Source organism: Ooceraea biroi, chromosome 11 (genome assembly GCF_003672135.1).
Source record: "Ooceraea biroi isolate clonal line C1 chromosome 11, Obir_v5.4, whole genome shotgun sequence".
NCBI lineage: Eukaryota > Metazoa > Arthropoda > Insecta > Hymenoptera > Formicidae > Ooceraea > Ooceraea biroi.
The window spans coordinates 6,075,279-6,099,497 of NC_039516.1; the positions used below are offsets into that span (position 1 = coordinate 6,075,279).

General features: G+C 38.6%; 1 protein-coding gene across 6 annotated transcripts; it reads right to left on the bottom strand.

The window, feature by feature from the left end:
* Positions 1-11,209: 11,209 nt before the first annotated feature.
* On the bottom strand, positions 11,210-23,659 carry LOC105275854 (annulin). Of its 6 annotated transcripts, none has more exons than XM_011333013.2 (12): positions 23,132-23,659; positions 22,673-22,768; positions 22,164-22,397; positions 15,297-15,625; positions 14,954-15,086; positions 14,386-14,615; positions 13,929-14,242; positions 13,413-13,682; positions 13,239-13,318; positions 12,842-12,986; positions 12,384-12,690; positions 11,210-12,291 (listed from the first exon to the last, which is right to left on the bottom strand). In XM_011333013.2, the coding sequence occupies exons 3-12, from the start codon at positions 22,300-22,302 to the stop codon at positions 11,983-11,985; spliced, it is 2,256 nt and encodes a 751-aa protein (XP_011331315.1). In that variant the 5' UTR covers positions 22,303-22,397; positions 22,673-22,768; positions 23,132-23,659; the 3' UTR covers positions 11,210-11,982. The 6 variants fall into 6 exon arrangements, with proteins under 6 accessions (XP_011331315.1, XP_011331313.1, XP_011331314.1 ...); XM_011333011.2 differs by having other exon boundaries at positions 15,297-15,646; positions 23,132-23,657; XM_011333012.2 differs by lacking the exon at positions 22,673-22,768 and having other exon boundaries at positions 15,297-15,646; positions 23,132-23,658.
* Between the last annotated feature and the right edge of the window lie 560 nt (positions 23,660-24,219).

Below are 24,219 nucleotides of genomic sequence, written 5' to 3' on the forward strand. Positions count from 1 at the left end.
TCGCCTTCACTGCGGCTGGATTATAATTATTGCGGTATCGTTATTATGGTTGCTTATCGAGGCAAGATATAGCTGATGCTCGCGTAATTATCAAATTCGTTGTGAGTTTGTGAGTGAGAGATGCAAGATAATAGTATATGTAAAATATAAGTGAAATAAGTTCAGCAATACGGATTGTTAAAAGTTGTAATAAACAAAGCAATAATTATGAGATATAAAAATCCTGAAAATTTAATACTTGTTTCTCTCTGTCACTTTTAAAATTGTATTTAGTTTATTTTCTGATGACTATGTGAGTAATATAATTTATACTTTTATTTATACAACACCACACATACACATATTAGTTTTAAAAACCAATAATTTTTCGATTATTATTTAGAATATTTATTTCCTTACATAACTATTTTACGATTCTCCGAAATGTAATAAGTTAGATGAGCCTTAATCTTAAACAGGATTTTACAAAGCTTCGATTAAAAGATTATCAGACTATATTAATTAGTTACTTCTCGCACGACTTGTTTATGATTTAAATCGCAAATCAATTAGCATAACTCGCCGGATGATGTCCAAAATAGTCTGTGAATTTCACAAATGTTACGGGTCCAATAACAAGTCCGGGCCATTAACCGAATAAGTTTCTCGATGTCATGACGACGAGGAGAGAAAGGTCGCGAAGGATGAGGTCGGTCGGTAGGACGATCAGGAGAGGAGGATGTGGAGAGAGGAATAATGAGGAGGATGAAGAGAGTACCGGCATAATTCGCGCTCGAATATCGTTCCAGAAGATGGAAAATGAGGACGGGCGACGAGCTTGGTGGAGCGGGACGTTTCTGGGTAATTTCATAATTAGCGGGAGACAAAAAGTGAAGCGGGACTCGGCGAGTTCCATTAAATAAGCGATCTCCAGCCTCGATTGGAGTGGAACTATTAAAACCAGGGGACCCCGAAAATTAATAATGCGACCGTTACACCTGACATTTTGACTGGATATAAAAAAATATATCAGTGAGATGAGTTACAAAAAAGTAACTCTCTCTGCGGAAAGAGAAAGGAAAGAATTTGCTTATCCTTATTAATATCAACCACAATGATAACAACCAAAAAATGATAAAACATATCTTATATAAATGGAGAGAATAGAAAGCATAATAAAAGGAAAATAAAAATTTCTTTACTTACTAAATGTTTTAAAAAAATACAATACCGATTATCTGCAATAATAGGAAGACGTATCTATCCTTTAGAATTTCATTAAATTTTTATGCAATTATTAATAATTTGAAAGTAGCTCAGCTCTCAAAACCAAATAAATGCGCATCAAACAGTATACAGCTTCACGTTCCACGAGCACACGCTAATTATGCATCTTTTCAACCCGCGTAATAAACTCGGGACAGCCCGCGCGCCCCCTTTCGAACGTTTTCGCCCCCGACAAAGTTAAAGTTATCGCACCACCACTCGGTCCCTCGCTTTTTTTTCCGACCAACGAGAGAACAAGCGAAATTTACTTTACGGGTTCTCGCCAGCCCTCGTTTAAAGTCACTCGTAAATCTGTGCCGCGACCCGTTCGAGGGGAAAGAAGCTCTCGGAGGGTGGCGAAGCCCACCCTCCCCGTAGATTCCTCTTCGTACGGGACAGTCCGGTCGATAAAACAATTGCCGGGGGGATAATCGGCATTATTTACGCCGGATTCGCCGTAGGATACACAACGGCATCGGCACGGGGGAAACAGCCAGGGATGTTTCAGGGAGACAGGGGAGAAGGGACATTTCGTGTGTGTAACCACCGAGGGTGGAGGCTCGCGGGGAATCACCCCGGCGGGTTATAAGCTTGAGGGGGAGGCGGGTGGTGATCTTCCAGCAACGGTGGATGGCTCACGGCTTATCCCACCCTGCCCGCCCCCGCGGTTAAAGTGGCTCCAATTAGACACGTCGCTGGATCTCGATGTCAACTGACTGTGCAAACCATCTCCCTCAGCACCCCCTGCAAACCCCCCTGCGTCATTCCGAATCGTCCCTCGGGGAACGAGACGACGGCGCGGACGCGTTCCTGAAAGCTGCCCCTTCCCCGCGACGGCTGTATCGTGCATCTGGAAGCACCCTCGATCCCGAAAAGCCGAACTTTATGAGGATTTAGCGAGCGCGTGTGTCTATTATTGCCGCGCGTCGATCAATCCGCCGCTAATGGGCCACCGCGTAATCACGCGCGAAGGGGTTGCAATTAGCTCCACATGGATCCCAATGCGCGAAAGAGGAATGGCGAACGGAGATCATCAGCAAATCCTGTTGCGTTAATAATGCGCGTATCCCAGGTATATCTCATCAATCCGGGAGTTAGATTCTTTGTATTTTTGATAAAAGCATTTGGGTATTCAATTTAGAATTATCTCGCGAGTCAAGTTGTAGTTTGACAAGATTGAAAAGAATCATATCAAAAATGTCACGCAAAATATCGCGAAAGCGAATAAAAACTATTTTCTACAATTGTGAAATATTGAAGTACCTGTCGATACGATTGAAGTGCAGATAATTCGATTACGCTTTGTCGCTTGAAATGAATCACAATCAGAAATAACAAATAACTTTCACGCGAATATCGCAGATTAATATAATTCATGAGCGATCGGACCATCATCTCTCCCACGTCATCGTCTCACCGATGAGAATAATAAGTTGCAGACTTTCCATGACAAAATGACATTTTACATTACATGTTTTATGGTTATTGTCAATACGACATGTTATAAAGACGTGATATAAAGCAAATAGCCGTGACAGGTTCAACTCGTGCATTCTACTGCTACTCGCGATCCTCGGACCTGTTTCGAATCAGTGGATTTACGTGCCTTACGGCATTCCACTGCGAGCGTAATAAAACCTGAGACCCAGTCGATCCGGGACATCAAGTCCCCGCGCGCGCGGTAGTCGCGTGAAAGCTGCTGTGAATTATTGTCGAAAAGTATAATGCACCATGAAAAGAATTCAATGAAAAGTGTCGGGAGAGACGAACGAGATGCGCCACATGAGGTTCAAATGGTTCACAAAGTATTCATTATGATCCTTGAATTATTGATCCCGGAATTAGCGGATATTAATTAAACGACTCATAAAATCAAATTTTTGTAATGCAATTATGAGCAGCTTGTAGCGACCTACAATAAATCGAGGAATCTTATATATATAGGAATCTTATATATTCTAACTAGATTTTTATTTTTGAAATCGTCAAGCTGCAAGGTGTGAGAATGATTGAAATGTTGGCATACAAAAATCTAAAAAATATTCTTGATAGAAACTATGCAAAATAAAAGTTTTCTTCAAACTTAATTACAGAATTTCTTTCGAATCTTGCAACGTCTAAACACCTTTTGTTAGTGTCGAATTTAAAAAAAATATCACAATATTTTCGGCTTCCAATAATACAAGATATGAATCCTCTAAGAGATGTATAGAAGTCTAAGAGTTTATACTTCTCAGACCGATCCAATCTCTAAATAAAATCCTTCAGTTAAGAGCGAAGAATCACATGTCATAAAGATCTAGAATTCTCAGAATCTTAGACTTGAAAGACTCGAAAATGAAGAGTCAACATCTGAGGTCCTAGGGATTCGGAGATATTATGAATTCAGACTTCGATCTAAGGACTGCATGTCCCAACGCGTGTCGGCGGCGCATCTTTCAGTGCGGTTTGCAGTTTAAGCGGGTTTGCTCGCCGACAAAGGGCAAAGTCTTCCTAGCAGTCAAACATCACGTGAAACGGTCGACAGATGCTACGAAATTGCGTGTCGGCGTTTTAGCGGGCGGGCAGATTTTCGTTTAAGGCGGCTAAACGGCTGGTGCTGCGCGACCAGTTATTCGCGGCCATTGTGCCGGCCATCTTTGTCGATCAGGGCCCTATTACCATCGTGGACCCTCTGGTTGGGACCGGTTAGGCTTGCAAACGCGAAATGATGGGTTTTGACAGCCCGCCAGCACACATTCGCGCGGGCGATACGCAAAAAATTCCCCCTCGACTTCCCCTTTTCTCTGGCCAGCCGGTGACAATGGCATTTCGCGGCTTGCCCGAGAATGGCGGGCATAATTGGCGTGACGTGGTGGCTGCTTCCGTTATAGATCGCGTGTCCTAATCGCTTGTCGCCCAAATTGCTGCCAATTTTGGATCGCACACCGTGTGTCGCCATTATGCATCCGTAATTGGGCCGTAATAGCAGACATCTAGTCAGGAAGTATCCTCCTTTCTAAAGGACTCAGCCGCCGCAGCCCAGCGAAGCAACTTTTGGTGGTCCGTCAGCCACTTTGTTAAGGAGCTTGTTAATCTTCTCGTCGACGCGTTCGCCAGACAGTCTATCATTATTGTCGCATTTACTAGACTGTTGCTATTGTCAGACACTATTATAATATCCGATACGCCATTAGATTATTTTATTGCGCCATTACTTCAATTGTATCTTGATTTTATTTAACTCAAAATTATCTACCACTGATATAATCAATTAAAATAAAACTCAAACTATGAGAGATGAATATTCAATATATACAGGAAACAGATCAAGCCTTTTTTATAATATTATAATGATACATCAAACTGGAAAATCGTTCTCCACCTCGTATTTCTGTGACGATTTTATTGGAAAGTATGTCTCTTATGCATAATTAGCTTCAACAAAGGACCGCGTACTTGTCCGCAACTTTCACCCCCGCCCGGGGTGAAGAGGTCCGTACGTGGTGAAGCAATTTCCGCGAGAATCTGCCAGAGTCGACAAAGAGGGAGTCTTCGATCGTGACAGAACCTCGAACGCGCGCGTGAGGGATTGTCGAGGGGGTGCGCGCGCGCTCGCGCACACCAGGACCCCATTACCCAGGAGATTATGGTAAAGTGACTAGCTGCCAGGGGTGGCGCAATTAGGGCGCCACGAGGGTAGAGAGATGGAAACGGTGAAGAAGGTTGTCGAGGGTAGAAGGATAAGAGGCAGGAAGAGGGAAGGAAGGAGGGGTCGGTTTACACAGAGGGCGGATCGCGACGCGCCTTAGTGGCGGTTTCGTCGGAATTGCCGTGTACACACACGTGGTGCATGTACACACACATCGCTTCTTATTCTCATGTCGGAGTTTAGACAGATACTAATTATTGACTGCCAGAGAGAGATCGCTTGAAAGCTGTATTAGGGATTTTATATTTGATAATATCGACTAAAAATTACGAGAACATTACACGCAATTAAAGATTCAAGAAAATCTGCGACAGGAAATTAAAAAATTTGTGGATTTATGCTTTTAATACATAAAAGTATTAAGAAAGTCTCGATAGTTAAGTATCTCACACTTTACGATTTTAGTAATGTAAAAACTTAGCCATTAAAACTAAAGATTCGGAAGTACGGAGAAGTACGAAGTTTAAAGTATCAAGAGTAAAAAGAAAATAATGCAAGAGAGGAGTAAAAGTTCAAGGAACTAAAAAGCAAATATTCAAGGATATACCTAAGCTTTGCTATCATCATAGTAAAAAAATTCTAAATTATAAAACCAACATATACATGCAGAATTTACATGTTGCAAGCAAAGTGTAATTTTCGAATATAATAATGAACACAACTTTATTCCAACGTCACAATATATTCTGATATGAAAATAAATTCTTCTCAAGTTCTTCAACGGATTTAGCATTCGGATCTTTTCTAATGTACAGTATCCGATTACTGCAAGACAAGTTCTTAAAAGCTGCACGCAGATTTTCTTGTGTCTTTCTAAATGTTTTCCCCATCAGCGTGGCGCGAGAATGAAAACCGACGACGCAACGCGTGCGTACGATCACATATACTTTTTCATGTACGAGCTCCTCACAAAATAGGCGTGTCCGCACACGTGGACGCGCGTTTACGCGTAAGTGTGTGCGTGACGAGGAGGCACGTCACTCACTCACTCACTCACTCACTCACTCCGGACCCTTACAACGGGGTGCATGCGTAATGAGGCATCCGCGCCATTTCTCGCCCCCTTTTTATTCGTTTCTCTCCCCGTCGTGCGACGAGGAAGATCCCTCCTACGACCCTTATCCTACGAACTCACCGCCGCCCTTCGTCGACGATACCGAATCGAGTCGGAATACGCCAATTCGCCCTGCGGCCTCTGTTCGCCGAGGAAATCCTCGTGCAAACACTGCTCCCGGCGCAACTGCTGGTTTTACCTATGTAAACATCCTCCTTGTTCACCGGCGGACTCGCTTATGGAAATCGGACCTCTGAATATCGGACTTCGATACCTCACAAATTTACATATGCACGAGAGGAGAAATTACTTTTGTTCGCTTTATGAGTTTCTCGTCGCACAGTCGAAATATTGCATACTAAGAGTAGTCTGTGGTTAATCAAAAGTAGGCTGTATGTTAATATCATCTAGATATAATTTTTATATTATTTTTTATTTAATATAATTTTTGATTGTAGTGTTCGAGCTGTCATCGTAAGTTTTAGAGACTGTCGCAACGATTGAGATTATGAATCTTCGTTAAATCTCAAATTTATCATGATTAATTGTCGTCCTCGATATGTCTTTGTTCTGGAGAATTGATTCAGGGTACATGCGATATTATTTTCTAATCCGTTGAATTACTACTACCCGTCATCATTATGCAGTCGACTCGCACTCACCCTCTGTTTGAACAAACAACTCGGCGACAGAGTTCTGCGCCCTACAGGCGCAGAAGTGCAAATAATAAAGTGTCATGCGGTGTCGTACGAGCTGACCGAGATAGTGAAAGCAGATTGACAGGAAACGAACAGAACCCAAATCAACCCCGAGTATCCGTTTCGAACTGATCGATACACGTCCAGTCCGCCCAATTAGCATAGTTATGCAAAGCATCTGCAAATTGCAAATCAAAATTTTTCCTGGGTGTTGTATCAAATAAAACATTATAATTGCTGCATTTTAATGTGATATTTATAACTTTTCTATTTCTTCTTTGCTGATCGATATTCTGTTCCTAAAGGAGAATCTGCTGTATATATTATAAATTATAATATTATATTACGTGACTAATTAAATATTAGAAATTAATATTTTCCATCAAATTATCTCTCTCTTAAGTCACTACCTTTCATTTTGCTTCGGTTTTCGATATTTGTGATTCCCGCTGATTTTCTAAAGTAAATAATTTCGTTATACTCCGAAAGAAAATGTAATCAACGTTGCTACTATTTCAGCCTAAATGAACGAGCACAGCGGCTTGAAAAATAAAGAAACAAAAAGAACATAAAAGCGTGGACGGCCGCCATTTCACGACTTTTACTGCAGAGAGTTTTCCTGATGACAAGAAGCATCAGTCAGGCGCGTTATTTCTACGACGGCTGTTTTGCCACTGAGCGCATCTCTCATGCGTTTAATATTTTAATTAATACAGGATTGATAATACTCGTTGATAGACGAGTTCATAGCACGCCGTCCATACTGATAGCACAACTGATATCAGCCTTGTTGGCTGTTTCAAGGATTATTCTTCTATCTAAAGCTTAATTTCCACACCGTGGAATTATTTTCCGTCGAAACGCCCAACTGCAAGACGGTATTTTCCGTATTGCCCTCTCTTATTTGATTCGCTGGAAATAAAAGAACTTTGCAAAGACTATTGCGCAAGGACTTGAAATCTAGAGCAGAGATTTTGTTACGCGAGAATTGCGATACGAGGTGTCTAATCGTTTAACAAACGGTGGAAGGAAGATACGTTTCCAAGTATGTGGCTGGATTGACATGTCGACCATAACGAGCGAGCCATTACGGATTATTGGGGTCAGGCGCGTTCGATGCCATCGCCGATTATGGTTGTATATGATTGGCAATAAACTGTCAGTCGCCCATGATATAACCGAACCTCGTCGTTGATCGATTGACTCCATTCGGACACTTTCGGAAGTCGTTCCGCTCCTTCCCTTTTACACACAACAATTGTGAGAAAGTTAATTAAATATTATTGTGATGAAACTTTTTGGGCTGTATTAAAAGCAAAATCTTTCTATTGACGCAGAGGGAATACACAGAGAGAACATTATGAGAATTATAAGTGCTGCGGATAAAGTAAAGAGAAAAGAGTTTTAATAAGAACTTATTTGAAAAAATTGTAATTATGTATGTATGAAATAAAGAATTGTTTTCGTAACTCAGGCCATGATCTTTCATCATCATCCTCTGTTCTGAAACAATCCGGAGAGACATTAAATTTATCCTCGTAACTTATTCCTAATTTATTAATCCTCCTAATTTATTTTAGGTCAGGTTCTTTTTTACATTATCGTAATCTGAGATTAATTTATAAAATATTTCATTATTAAAAAGTGCTGTCAGAATCGAATTCTAAAACAGCAACTTACAAAACTTTCCTACAAGTATTACGTGTCGCCATCTAAGAATAACCATCAGTACCAAACTGCAGATCCTAAGGATCCAATATCATGAGTAACAGGATCAAACATTAACACATAAATTTATCTTCATAAAAATTGCAACGTTAAAATTAATTGCTACACTGAAATGTTCTGCATTCGTGTTATAAATTAAAATTGTATTAAATAACAGAATTCTAATAAATTAACGATACCAGTCTATTTAGAAAACTTTATCAAATTCCGTAATGGATCCACAATTCTTTATTAATTATCCTTTATTCTTTGTCAATACTTCTACGAATATAACTAATGTATTTCGCCCGTCATTCTTAGATTCCCTTGGAACGGAATAAATCCCCTTGTCTGCACAAATTGAAATGACCAAAACGTGGTCCGACGAGTATAATTCATCCAGGAATTCCAGAGTCAATGCTCAATTTTCCCAAGCGGCCCCCGTCGCCCGTTCGCAGTGGGAGAAAGTCCCAGAGGGACTCTCTCATCCGTTCAGGGTACGCTCCGTGGCATCCGGATTATTTATATATCGCAGCATGCGCTTTTCTATCACGAATCAACGTCTTTCGTCGTTCATTCGCCCGGTACATGGTGAGATGAGACGAAGACAGGTACAAATCTACAGGACGACGTTTCCCGAGCGTGCACTCGTCCCTCTGACCCCGCGGCATTAATAACACTTCACGAGATCTCTACGGAATCCACCCTCCCGCTCTCCCTCACTTCTTCTCGTCTCTCCTGCCTCCCCCTATCGCGGCGAGGACCCCCCGCCGAAGAAGATCGCGTCACCGACGTGCATCCTTCGCGCGGCGATCCTGATGGATACGCGGTATTCGATGGGAACAAAAGGATGTTGGTTTTAGCGTGGAAGGCGTGTTTGTTGTTTTGATGAGGTATAATGGGATGGATCCCGGGTGTTGATGCATAGCGCGTAGCAGGGTGCCGCGGATACTCGGGGCAGCGCGCGGGCCCCGACCGGTCCCCCGCTCGACGAGACCCCCGTAGACAGGGGCCGCAACACGTCCATCACGTGTCACGGTTATGTATTTAGACATATCTCACTATCATCTTGCGTATCCTCTTTCTCTCTCCTTCTCCTTCTCTTTCTCTCTCTCTCTCTCTCTCTCTTTATCCCGCATCCTTCATGCCTCCCTCTTCCTTCGCTCGGCATTCAGTCGTTCTGTCGCATGTTAATTTTGTCCCTGAATAAGAAAGAGCTCGAGAATTCTCAAAAAATTGATTTTATTGTAAAAGGAATCTTAATATAAGAAAGCTTTCTTGGAAAGTATCAAACGTACCGATTAAAAATTTGGATTCTCGCTGAATGCGAAATCTTGAAGATGCGCGATAATTTGGTAAAATCACGATGAGAATTTACCGCATTTTTTGCCGCTGCATCTTCGATTTAACAGAAGCCGAATCATCCAAGGAGGATTCAAGGAATCATTTGGACAACTTCAATCTCATTCGCGATCGTCACGGGATACAGAAACTCGGCGCACGCGTTTACTTTCCGATCGCTTCTGCGACTCGCTTCCTCCCATCACTCATCCCTTCAACTCTCTGTCCAATTTGCTGCGCCCGTATTCTCGCCACCTTACTATTTTGCCGGATGATTCATTAATCGATACCGCGTATAACAATCTCGTTCGACCTGCCCGATTCCTGTGTACAGTTCTCTTCTTCGGCGCTTCCTCGTTGGTCCTCGCTGGTCTCGCCTGGGCGCCGCGTATCGTTCGCTAGGGTCCATATTTCAACATTAATTTCCTGGATGGTGATACATCGTTCGCATCAGCCTGGCCTCGTATCAGCGCGGAGCTCATCATCATCCACGTTCCCCTTTTTGCTTCCTCTCGCTGTCGCGCGCGCGCAAAGTCCTCCTTTTTATTCTTCTTCCTCAGGGGCGAACGGTAACTTCCCTGAATTTGAAGCTAACAAGTTTTCCTGGTTTTTAATTGAAATATAATCAAATAGGAAATAATTAATGAATAATATACTGATTGTTTTACATCAAGCTCCGAGACAAAGAATCGTAAAACAAAACGGAGAAAAGTGGCGCAATGAAAACTTAATTTTAAATTTATAAACATTGTAGGATTAAATGTAACTTATACTTTTCTCAAATAAAAGATGTCTCGTCGTAAATTATTCTTTTCTCTCGTATTTGAACTTCTTGGGGATGTTCAAGCGCGAGACTTGAAACTTGAGTACTCCAATTGTAGAACATAAAATGTAATGAATATTTCTAAAGGTTTCGAGGTCAAAGTTTCACCAACTTTCACATAGATCCGCCCCTGTCCTACCTCTTGGTCTTCTTCTTCTCTGAATAATCACGCACTCGCCACAGCGACCCCCTCGATTGCCGGTCGTTAATATCGACCGCCAGGTAGTCTCTGTCGATTGAATTTTTTACCAGTGCCCATCGCGGAAGCCGCGTCTCGAACCGGTACCCCATTCGTGCTGTCGCTCCTTGAGAATAACTGACGTTCGCCTTAAACGTCTACCATCCGTCATCGGGACCGCGATGCCGATATGAGCCGGCAGGAAATGGGACAGTATGGCCGCGGCGGGATACTCTCTCACCGAGATCGCGCGAAATGCACGGCATGACGATGTACCCCGTCGTTATTCCGATGATACCCGCGCCCGTTAAGCGGCCTGCGATTCACGGAGACAAATGTCCCCGTGAGCGATCTCTGACATCGACCGTCGACCGAATGTCAACTGGCCCGAAGCTATCACTAAGGGAAGCGATCGGCAAGCGGGAAGCTTAGATCTCAGTCGTTTAGAACGCATTATATTGTAAACAATAAATTAAAATTATATATGTATATATTATATAAAATTATATATATTTCTCACGCAACGTATGTATAAGACATATGTTTGATTTATATAAAATAACATATATATATATATATATATATATATATAAATGTTATGGGGCTTTAAATACATCTTTTGAACACGTAGATAATGTAGGTGGTAACCATAACAAAGAGACTAACATAATGTAATAATTTAAGAAAGTAATAAATTAAGAATTAAAGTTTCTGCACTTCCGCTTACGTATCTGATTAGATACGCTCTATTTCATCTACAGTTCGGTATTTTGCATTTGAGTTTGCAATAAATATAATAGATAAACACTGCACTTGTCGTATTTTCAGTGACTCTACTAAAGTTTTTGGCACAGATAATACTTTACTTTTCCTGTATCTACTACACGTTTCATGATCTTTTTCTTTTGCTCAAGTCTTGTGAGTAATTAACTTTTTGTATAATTAATAGAAGGATCTCATTTTTAAATCTAAATTTTTAAATTAATTCCATAACTCTCAACTTTGCATAAGCTAATATTCCAAAATTTTAGATTATTGCACTTAGTTCAGATTTTTTGGCATCAAGCGATTATAATTATATTTATAACTTTACGATAGAATTATGCTCTTTTTCCGTCACATGCGAGAAAATTATCGTTTTTTATACGACTAATATAAATATATATATATAAATAAATATATATATAAATTTTTAATAGTAACAAGTTAAATTATTATTTACCTAATGTTATCGAAATTGGTCAATCATTCATAATTACTAACTATTTTCGCCGGTTTGACTATGAAATTGTCCGAATGTCCATCAACATCTTCTAACTCTCTGGAATAGAATTTCGCTGCTATTCTAGCACGCCCTTCCAACTTCGGTATCATGGAGAAAGTACATTCTGCGTCCTCGTCCACTTCTACAGATTCCGTTAATTTCACCTTCAATTGTTCATCCAGACCAGGGCCTTCGATAAGGAATCTTCCTTTCCTCAAAGGAACAGGTAACGGATTGCGGAATTTGGCCGTAGCATGGAGAGTCTGACCGACAATTGCGTAGTTGTGTAACTTGAAAAAGAGAGAAATAAAACCTTTAAGTTTTTAAAAATAATAATATTATATTGTCTGCATATACATATAATTCCTTAATTTCTATTTACCGTGATTTTAATATCGGGTTTTCTAACACGGAAGTCATCCTGCGCGAAGTACTCGTAGTTTGTATCTTTCACGGTGGCGAGGCAGGCGATATTGAAAGCGCATTGATCTAACAATCTCGGACCGTATTCCTCCCAGGAAACGTCTAAGCGGATTTCCTCCAGTACTCCTGGTCGGACCAGTCTATCAAGATTTAGTCTCTTCACCGGATCTCCCACGCGGCCGGTATATAGCACAGTTTCCACTCTCAAAATTGCAGACACCCAGTACTCCATCATCAGGTTGCGATTTTTGATTAGTAATACAACGCTGTCGAAAAATAAGAAAACATTGAATAACTGTGAAAAGAAAAGGAAAGAAATATTTTTCGGCAGAAAATTTATAAAATGAACTAATTTTGTCGAACAATTTGTATAATAATCTGTATGTATAATTTTGTTCAGTTAAGAACACTAAGTACCTGAACGGCTGTCCAATTATAATGTCATCGCGCAACTCAAAAGTGAACATGACGTCGTTGAACTCCTCGTTGAGATAGTAACGACTGAATAAAGACTCACTCTGGCGCAGCGCTTTCAGCATAGCAGCACGTTCTTCGTCAGACTCTGTAAAATAATAATCATACATTCAGCATTAGTATTAGATATTAAATCCTATTTCAAGTAAAATATTTGAAATAAAATAATATGGAACAGCCGACGTTATATTACATAATTTTAAGAAAAAGTAAAAAATGAAGAAAACAACATTCAGCACAGATAAAATTGCAGTTGAGTCTTTAGTATTTATATATCAAAATGTTTTTTGTTACCAAAATGAAAATTTAATTTCATGATTTTTTATCTAAATGTACGTGCTTTCTGGATATTTGTAAGTGTGTGTGATATCCTGCCTCTCCCATCTTCCAACAGCCTTCGTACTGATCAATTGGCCGATGCTGCAAAATCATCATTGCTCGATTACATAACGTAAATAGTCTAAATTGATATAAATATATCGATACTTCGTGAAAAATGCAATGTTGTACGCACCCGTACACGTCTTTGCGAATCAACTTCAAGGGTTGCGTAGGTCCGTTGTAACGCCAGAACACCTTGTCAGCGTTCACTTCAGCAAAGAGGAATGCGTTGTCGTAGGGACGCAGGACTTCTCCTTTTTTCACGGCATTCACGGAAGCTGGCCCGCAACGATACGCGCCTTCGCTCAATTCTTGAGGAGTTGCATCGATCACCTGCCAGCCCGAACAGTCCGGCGACAAGTCTAGCCGTTTCATCCACACCTCGTTCCAAACGTGGAAGTTCCTTTTATGAAAATAAAAAATTCTGATGTTTCAAGCCAACTTAATTTTTTTATCTTGTCAACTATTCCTCAATTTTTAATCACAATCATCGCAATTAAAGTCGAGATACAAAGCGACTTTAATTTTACTTGAATGATAAAACTAATCGATTCGCATTATTTTATATTTTTATTTCTTTTGTCATAATTATTTTTGCCTCTAATTATAACTTTTATTATGAAGTTGATTGTTCTTTTCATTGAAATACCATATTGAATCGCTATTGAGCTCCTCCATGATCTTGCCTTCAGCATCCACGAAGTAGTCCACGGTCAAGCTACTCTGAGTATCATGCGCACTGGAGTAGTTGGTCACTACACGGCAGGGTATACCGAGGGTACGGCAGACTGTCGCCAGGACGCCAGAAAACACCCAGCATTGTCCGTATTTGACCGGCTTCTTTGTCTTGTAATACTGTTGCAATATTTTCTGCGAGCCCATCCACCTCGTAGGTGGGGTACCGCCCGCATAATCGTCCGACCAATTTCCCATTACCGCCCCATTGTCGTCAGGGGAATTCACCTGCAGAAACCAATACCAATACCGAACCGTTTACAAGAATACAAGAATCGGCTTAGAAATTCTGAATCAACTTGGAACTTGGCTCGCATTCTTCGAAGAAACATACATTCAATCATCTTTATTTTTATTGTAATTACACTTACCGCGGCGGATAGGCAGCGCGTTATGATGACAGGATCGTTCCTGCCGGAAACTCGGACCTTGCCGATTTCGTTCATCAGGTGCAAGGCGCAATCCAGAATGTCACGCTCGAATTGCGCGTACTTCCACACGCTGGGCCGCAAACGGTTATGACTGCCACGCCAGATCAAACCGTCCTCTGCCATCACGTATTCTTGTCGTTCGGCTTCAGATTCTAGATAAACCACGTCATCTGCAAAGAAAATATTATATAAAATTCAAGATTGTCATATTTAGGAGATTTAAAGGTTTTCAGCTCTCCAACATATGCTTCGCTCGAGGCTAAAAATGTCTTATTTTGTCAGCGAAAAACTAATTGTCCGTAAAGTTAAGATTTTAAGCTTAGAAATAATACAATAGAAAACTGATTATAAGATTATATTTTTCTACTGAAAAGAAGATTAAGAAGAAAGTATATAGAATTATAGAGGAACAAGAGGAAGAGCATAACAATAAGGGATAAAGAATGAAGGAATGTATAGAAATATACACACAAATATAAAATGTATAGAAATATACACACACACACACCTTCGCACCAAGGATTACAGATTAAGTAAAATGGATCATCCATTGTGTAACTGACAGCACCTTCAGTTTCTTTGTTCTTGGTATCGATTTCCATTTTCCATTTACCGATAATCGCATTAGCGGAAGGCACAATCTAAAAGCAATATATTTTGTCAACAAGACATCTCTTTTCGACGAATCAATCCTTTCTTGTTGGTTTATATAAACCTATATACTTCAAAATTTCCTAACAAATGTGCGATGGCTTTTAACTAATTTGAACTAATTTGAAATAGAGGAAGTAATTCTTTTATATTATCCAAGATTAGCATCAGAATACAGTAAATAAGTTCTCGCGACTTGCCTTTATTCTTAAGAAATTTGGCTCTGCAGCGACTATGGTGGCTTGCCAAGCAGCTTCGGAGATCTCGTCGGGATTAAGCAGAGCGGTTGCCACCAGAGTCCCGTGTCCATATTGTGGCTTCTCGATGCCATACAGAGTGAAAACGATAGATATCCCGTCGAAAGAATAATTATAATCTCGAGACAAGTTGAGATGCAGATAAAATTCCTGACCACGCCTGACCACCAGTTTCGCTCTGTCACCCCGACGGGTCATCAGCTCGTATCTGGATGTCCGATGGTTCTCGCCGTTCTCCTCAATACAAGGATTGACATCGTGAATCGTCAGTACTGGAACACCAAAGTCTTCCCCTACGAATGTGTCACAGCATTCTTAAGAATTATAAATTGTTTTAAAATAAAATTCTATACTAATAACATGGAAAGGAGTTATATCAATATAAATCCTATTCCGATAGAAACAGTAACAACAGTAATTGAATACATATTACATAATGAATATTTATAAAAGCTCTTTGCATAAGATTATGTCTTGAGCGATCAATTTTTAAACAAGCTCTATTAACGATTGACGATTAAATTATTTTTCTTCCGACGTGACTGTTTTAACAAAATAAATTTCACACTTTTCTAAATTCTATGTATACCAATTGAATATAGATCTTGTTCCAATTTGTTCTGTACTATTGCATTGAATATCCCGAGAACGCGATGGACTTACAATAAAATCTAAATGGAAACGGTCGGGTGCGCCAGTCGTTAAATACCCGGTAGCGATCGTAAAATCTGTAATACATCCCGCGACGATCCGGATGCACCGGGTGCACCGGTTGCGGATACGAGCGGAAAACTGGCTGCATGGGCGAGGAACGCATCGGACGCGAGTTTCCCGAATGACTGAGGAGCTCGTCGACGACGAAGAGGAAGGAAGAATACATATTCTGAGGTAAGCTGCTGCGTTCTAGGAGCAATCTCAAGGACGAACGTGCTGCAACGACATGCGCGACCATACATGGCGTCATCGGTGACACCCGCGTCAGTATATAGGAGTCACCCACTTTCCGTAACCATAAATTAATGGCGACGTATGTAATCATCGACTTATCATAAATTTCGATGCAATTGTATTCCTTTCAATGCATCTCCCGTCATATTTATTCAGGCAATAATGTGAGAAATTCTGGAAAATCTTTTTTCTAGATTTAAATTTTGTATATAAATAATTGTCAATAATCTTTACTTAAAGTCTGCAAATTTAACTTTTTATTAAAATTTCTAAATACTTTAATCGAAATCGAAATTTGAATTGTAAGTCAACGAATTCAATAAGTGTAATTAATTAATGTCAACGACCTTAACAAGTGAGATTGCAAAAGTCAATTACGCCTACAAAAATGTGAATAATATTTTGCAATTTGTGGATCGCAGATCTATTACTCATGATAACATAAGCTTATAGATTATGCTTGTTAAGAGAGTCATTAAAACCCACTATAGCATTTAAATGAACATAATACTTGCTACTTTTGGAATCTGCGTGAGATTACTTGATACTTTAGGCTTGGAAAATCTCGCAAATCAAATCGGCGCTAATAATAATTAATGATTAGAGAAAAGATCGACTGAATTAAATCGATTAGTCTGAATTATATGTTACGAACATGTTGTATAAGATCTTTGAATAGCTGTAATACAATACATAATTACTAATCGAGATATTACAAAATCATAATATATCAATCTGTATTTCTGTCACCAAGTATTTTCTTTACCTAACTTGTTCCTGTCAATTGATTCGTGTTACAATAATGTCTCATTTCATTCCCGCGACACGTGTAAGAAGAGATCGCTTTATTACGGCGAACGCAATCACCATTTTTGGTTGACATGATACATGTTTAATTCAGTAAAACGGCAACTAACTAGATTTTTAGGTCAGCCAGAAGCCAAGTTCAACCATTTACGGAAAAACAAGGAGTGTTCCACATTGATCAGCACGGCTTGCAACAATTATGTACGATTAGAAGAACTGTCCTTCCCGTTACTGATTGCTCTCAATGCGTGACGTATGTGCTTTACCTCTCGCGCCGACATTTCGTCATCAGTTAATCAGCGTCACGCATTTCTGCCTACGTAAATCGACTCCAAAGCGATAATAAAGGTATGATATTAAATTAACGCATTATTATTATTCAAAGAAGCATTACAAACACGTCTGAATAATTAAAATCGAATCTTACATGAAATCTTTCACGTTTGTGAGCAATGGAATTTTATGACTTCTCGGTAATTAATCATTGATTCACGGACGGAAATTAGCATGTTGCGTTCAAACGTCAATTAGTGTGTATTACTCATCGTATCTATCTTGATATACGAATCGAATATACAGTAAGACAGCTAAATACACAAGCTACTTGTCTTGTATTCGCAAATGCAATATGCGCTCCAATTGTCATCGCAAGCCCCGCTTACTTCATCAGCCTTAATATGAAAATGATGGTGTTCAAATGACTCAGTAATGAGATTTGTATCACATGGACGAATGCGTAACTATTGTTCCCGTACAAAAATGACATCAAGATCTCGGCCAATTCTACAGGGTGCTCCAAACTGAAAGTCTTACATCCATCCTCAATCAACTGATGATTATTCAATTTAAAATTGAGTTTTCGAGTAACAAATTAGCAAGATTAATATCTTGCCGGTGTTTAATTCTTAATGTTGCGTAGCTAAAACCTTTAATATTTTTATACAATGAATGAATGTTTATTCGGATAGTTCTGCATATATCAATTCTGAATTCGGTTTCTTTTTGCTATAAATTTTATAAGATGTTGTCTTTATCATCTCTTTGATTTTCGTTTAATTATTATCTTGGTAAATATAAAGACGCAATATAAAATCCTATTAATGTAATTATCATTTGAAACTAAATAAAAAATAAAGTTTTATTATATTATATTTGTTTGTCGTTTGCATTTAAAATCCTATGTACCTCAAGTACAAAGCGTAATTGTATTTCTTCTGTGAAACGCGAATAATTGAGTCGAGAAACGACGTTTGAAACAGTTTTACGATGTATTCTTGTTTATCCACGATGACTTGTAATTAAAATTCATAGCTATATATTGTAATCCCATTCCATATTCCATTAGCAAGTAAGAATAGTGCATGCTGCACGTTGCTTATAAACATGTTGCTCACGAGTAACCTGTTGATTATCTCAGATATGAGATACAGATCAGTTATTAACATATATATATACTAGGAGAAATTATCATACGTAATGCACCTCAAAGACGCCGCTCGATAATAATAAATCAATATCAGTAAAACAGAAGAATGTAAGTTTAAAAATCTATTTTCTTAGAAAAGTTCTATTATAACAATTATAAATGTAGTCTCTTTTACTTTGTAAAAATATGATAAAAAATACTTTTTTATTTTAGATAAATTTTTATATTATAATACGCAACTCTCTACAATTACAACATATGATTATCTTATATGTAAATCTGTATAGTCTTGATTGGAGAATAATTGCGTCCATTCTGTCACGCCTCACGCTATTTATAGAGAAGAGGATGAGTCAATGAGAGAAGTTATTCGGAAAAGCGTGAATGAGAACAATCTCCGATGAAAGTCCAGAATGGGTGATTACGAAAACTGCGTCAACGAAAGCTGTCGTGACTAATATTCTGGTAAGTTCAGGCCGATTAAAGACAAAAAATTTTCTGAATTTGTAACTTAGCGTGATAACACAGATTTAAGATATCGATATAATTAATTATATGAATATCATGAAAAAACAATTTTTGTAAACGCACCATGCAATTTATCGTTAATTCTTAAACTGAGAAAGAAACTAGATTTTTGAATGTTGAAAGACAGAAATTATTTATTGGAATACTCGCTTTATTAGTCATCATATCGACTTAAACAAATCCAGCTCATTTAAATAATTCGAGTAAAGACAAATGACGGGACTCTTTGTCGGCGGGGAAAGTGACGTCATGGTTTAGCGGTCACGATGAAGCGCCGCTTGCGTAATTTCACTTTCATTCACTGTATTGTGCAGTGTACACTGTATCGTGATCATCGGGACTTTGAAGTGTCCACTCAAATGAGTTCAATGTTTGATCTTTACGAGTAGACCGCGAGAGTGTACGAATATTCCTTCGAAATGAATCAGGAAAAGAATTGATTTACGATAATGCATACTTTCTTCTTGAAGATATTAATGAAGTCGTATATATATATAAGTACACACTCACATATGGCATGGATATGATAAATGGCGCCCGCATGACGAATGAACGTACCGATACAATCGTGCCTAATGAATAATACCGTAGATTTAAATGCACATAATCTGCACGACAACGTTGCTTTTAACGAAGGCCGATGTCTCGCAGGAGAGGCGGAAGCTGACACTTCCCATTTGGTGCTGAGTATATTTTCTCAACCGGAGGAGCGATAAATCGTGAACGTGCTCGAACGAGGAACAAGTCGCATTGTATCCGTGGAATTCACGTTTATTAACAAATCACTCGTGGCTCTCCGTGTGGAGATACAAGACCCGTATTTCCGTCAGGAATGTGCAACAATCCAATCCTTTCGAGAACAACGTCTTTTTAATGTTCCTCGGAGAATTTATTTTATTAAGGGCCGATTGTTCCAACTTCTTGGTAAGTTTTACCCGACAGGTAGCATATCTTTGTCTCTTTTCAGATAAGTCCTAAAAAAGAGATAAAGATATAGTACCTGTCAGGTAAAACTTACCAAGAAGTTGGAACAATAGGTCCTAAACACGTGTAAACAAAAATTAGAGAAGCTGGACAATGAGAAGTAAATATACGGACTGCTTTTCTTCTATTACGCTAGCCTTCTTGATTAATAAATCGCTATTACGTAAGAGAGTATATCGTTCAATTAATGATACTTGATTCGAGCATGCGATGACAAACGAATAGAAATCTTCACGCCTACGTTGATGCATAATCTTATCAATCGTTTGTGTTATTCAATGCGTTATTCGACTTCGTCGCGATAATAAAATTATCATCGATGTATCGAATTTAAACCGACCTTGCGGTCTCTCTTTTTTGAGTGATGATGATATCATGCGTGGCATAACGTCAGTGACTATTCGCAGTATTTTTGTCACGCCAAAAATTGGTCGATCAAATACACGTTCTCTTAGGGAGCGTCCGTTGTACATAAAACTTGCGAACGTGACATCATCCTTGACCGATATTCCGAAAATAGGTTTTAGAGTTCACCGGAAAGGTACTATAATGCCTCTTAACTGGAACATCGAGATTGATGTCGTGCAATTTGTTTATTTAATCCTTTTTAAACCACCGCACGTATCCGGATGGCCAATCAGGCTTAAGCTTTGTTTATGTGATTTTGATTAATGCAATATTCTTAGCACTTGACATGTTTATCTAGCCAAGTTCTAAATCTAATTTTGGAAAAGGCAAATTTGACACAATAATTTTAACGTATTAAAGAGAAAAATCTGAAGCTATAGAAAATAAAATAATATTTACTTATAATAATGCATACTTAAGTAAAATTATCGAATTAAATACTTCTAACGTTAAATTAAAACAGAAATTAAATAAACACGTGCGCTTTATGATAACATGCATACGCGGAGAAAATGAAAAGCTTAGCTGTCGCTAAATATTAAATTACATCTTACTGCGTTATCTGCATCTCGGTAGATGCTGCATCAGCGGCACGTATCATCATCACGCTTTACTTTTAGGTAATAATCAGCGTAATGAGCCGCGTATTGTTCTATGTGCTTGTGACTCATCGCAGACGTGCGGTCTCTTTTGCTGACTGATTTTATTAATTGATTTTCACGCGCCCCGCCTGCGCGCGAACTCTGTCCTCAGAGGAGTCAATTGGTGCATCACAGGCCAGATATACCCGAGAGTATCCCTCTTTATCGAGATTCGCCTGAACGCTGATTTTGCAATGCGTAATCGCGCTTAGTCGGAAAAAATCGCGGCAGGTCACCGCTGATGTGACAAATACAATAATCGATCACAGCTTTGGCGAAAGTGATATCATAAATTTCCGTGGAACAAAACAAACAAAATTCCAAACAAAAAACAAGTTTTTCTCGATTTTGAATCATACTGAAGATAGACGTAATGTTCGCGATACGAATTACGCAAAGGAAACGGCGACATTAATAATAACCGGATAAATAATTATGGCTTGCAATAATTACAAACGTAACACCATACGTAATACTAACAGCGCATGAGTAATCAGTTTTCTTTAATGCCGTCTCATGACGAATCATCTCAAGACATGAGATCTCCGGTAACGTGAAACGGTAGGTCAGAGATTGAGATTCCACGGGGATTTATCGACTCGCGGCAACAAGAACGTAACTTGTTCAAGTAAGACGCGACTCTTATCTTCCTTGCAGTTTTTTAATTGGAAGTTCTTTTTCTTTAATAGGGGCCATACTTTCGTTGGATATACAGATAATCGTGATCTTGGGAGCATATTTAAATGCGCTCTCGCAGCCACGAGAGAATATCAAGGACAGAATCTATTTGAAAAGTTGTTCCTTCTCCTCAAAATTCTGATCAACATTAGTAATAACAGTACTAATATTAATTACTGAATAATATTTATCTACTGAAATTTTAAATACTAAAATTCTGTATTATTTGATCCAAAACATAATTGGAATAAATCGAAAGATTATATTAATAATATAGCTATTTTAGTTATTTTAATTACATCGTTATCAAAACATTTTCTTGATAACATATAATTTTTACTTTATTTTTAATTTTTAGCTAAATGTATATGTAATTAAAATACTACTCACCGGGAGCAGTAGTTGTGGGCGGCCGTGGCATGCATTCTGGTTTTGTGCACTCTGGCTTGTGCGAAGGTCCGATTTGTTGAGGCCTGAACACGGCCCTGAATCCGGAAAGGCATGAGCAAGAGCAACACTTTTTTGACATGATTGAAGAGCAGCAAATAGAGTGAGCGCCTACATAAAAATCTCTTCAACGTCTCGTTCTCTCAATCACACGTCTTCACGTGTATGAATCATCCCCTGATAAAATATTTCTTAAGTTATTAAGATTGCGAAGTCCCTAATTATTTTAATAATTTTTCTAGTTCTTAGCAATGTCTGCTATTTATTTAATGCTAATTGTATAACTGCGAAAATTACTTATCAATATATGCAAAACTCGAAAAATCATTTTTTTAACGATCATTAAATTAATTTATTAAATTCAATAAAATCATTAAATTAAACAATGTTAAATAAAATAGAACACCAGTGATTGTTGTCGAATTAAGCATTCATCTGAAAAATGCCAGTACCTCGATACAGTAATTAATTCCAAATGGAAACCCATACATCTAATCAAGGACAGCGGAGATCATTCAAGGCGGGACATAGACGATACAGACTGATGTCTATAAGTATAACGAAGATAGCGCATTTATAGAGGAACTCTATTAACTTGACAATGAATATTCAACATATATCATGAAATATTTCATATCGTACGATAAGGATATTATATTCTTGAATCAAAAAGCGTAAGAATAAGGGTTGATAATCTGTCATATAATATATATAAAACATTGTACGCGTGTTATTTAATATTTGTTTAACTTTTTGCTTATGCTAAAGTGAAAAATTATGGTAAAATATTTTATATGGATTTGAATGTTATTATAATCATGAAAATTTTAAAAACCGTTGAGGAAATGTAAATTCTTCGATTCTTTCATATCTATAAAACTGTTTTCAGAATAATTAATGGCTCTTCGTACCTGCGAGATAATTTGAGGTATTTTTCTTTCACAAAATGAGTTTGCGCGGTATCACATCACCGTGCACATCTCGAGTGCGTGTGCACGAGATGATTGAAAGAACGTGTTGATCTCTGTGCCGGTTGTCGAGAGACTGTCAGTAAGAATCAGCTGGCATTGGTAGCGTAGCAAACGACGATATCTCCCACCAGCCTTCAACTAACTTTTAGGAGACAGCGGATAGTAATGAGATGCAAGCGCGTTAACATAACGTCGCACACCTTTGTGGAACGATGCAATTGCACGACACGCCTTTCTGTTTAGTGCAGTGATATTGCACTTTTTAATAATTGCACTGCGTCGCTTCTATTAATTTATTCATCTCCTTTATTATCATCGTTTGTAAAACAAACATACATAAATTTTTATATACACATTCTCATCGTGAGAGATTAATGAGAAAGTATTATTAGCAAAATACATACATGTAAAAAGAAAGACTAATTTTTCATTATTATTATAATTAATAATTTAATTAATTATTTATATTAAAAGATAATAATCGTAAGATTCGAATTGATATACATAATTGATTCTCTTTCGGCGTGGTTTTTCATACGTACGTGCGTGCACATATAGATATGCATGATATGTACACAACACATAATGATTTAATGATACAATCAAAAGAAAATAAATACGAACGAAAAGGGAACAAGTAGCTAATATGGGATTCATAAATAATTATTGGCGTCTGATAAAGCGCATGCAGGCACGCACGCTTCGGACGCACGTGGACACGCGCGACAGCATGAGTAAATACTAGCGAGGATAATGCATATTTTTAGCGCACACGTAACGCAACCACGCTGGAATTTGTTCTGTGAATCTCGTAAGCTAGTTCCGTTTCCGTAGAGAGGACGAGGAATGCGCGGTACTCTTGCTCAAATTTAGACCAGATGTACGAAGTGATGCAAGTTTCACACAAGTGGCTTTGGCACACAGCAAAAAAACGGTCCTATCAGCATGTTACAATTAGAGGTATGAGATTAAAAAAAAGAATTCATATGAGAAACTCGTGGCCAATTATTTAACGGCAATCCATTAAT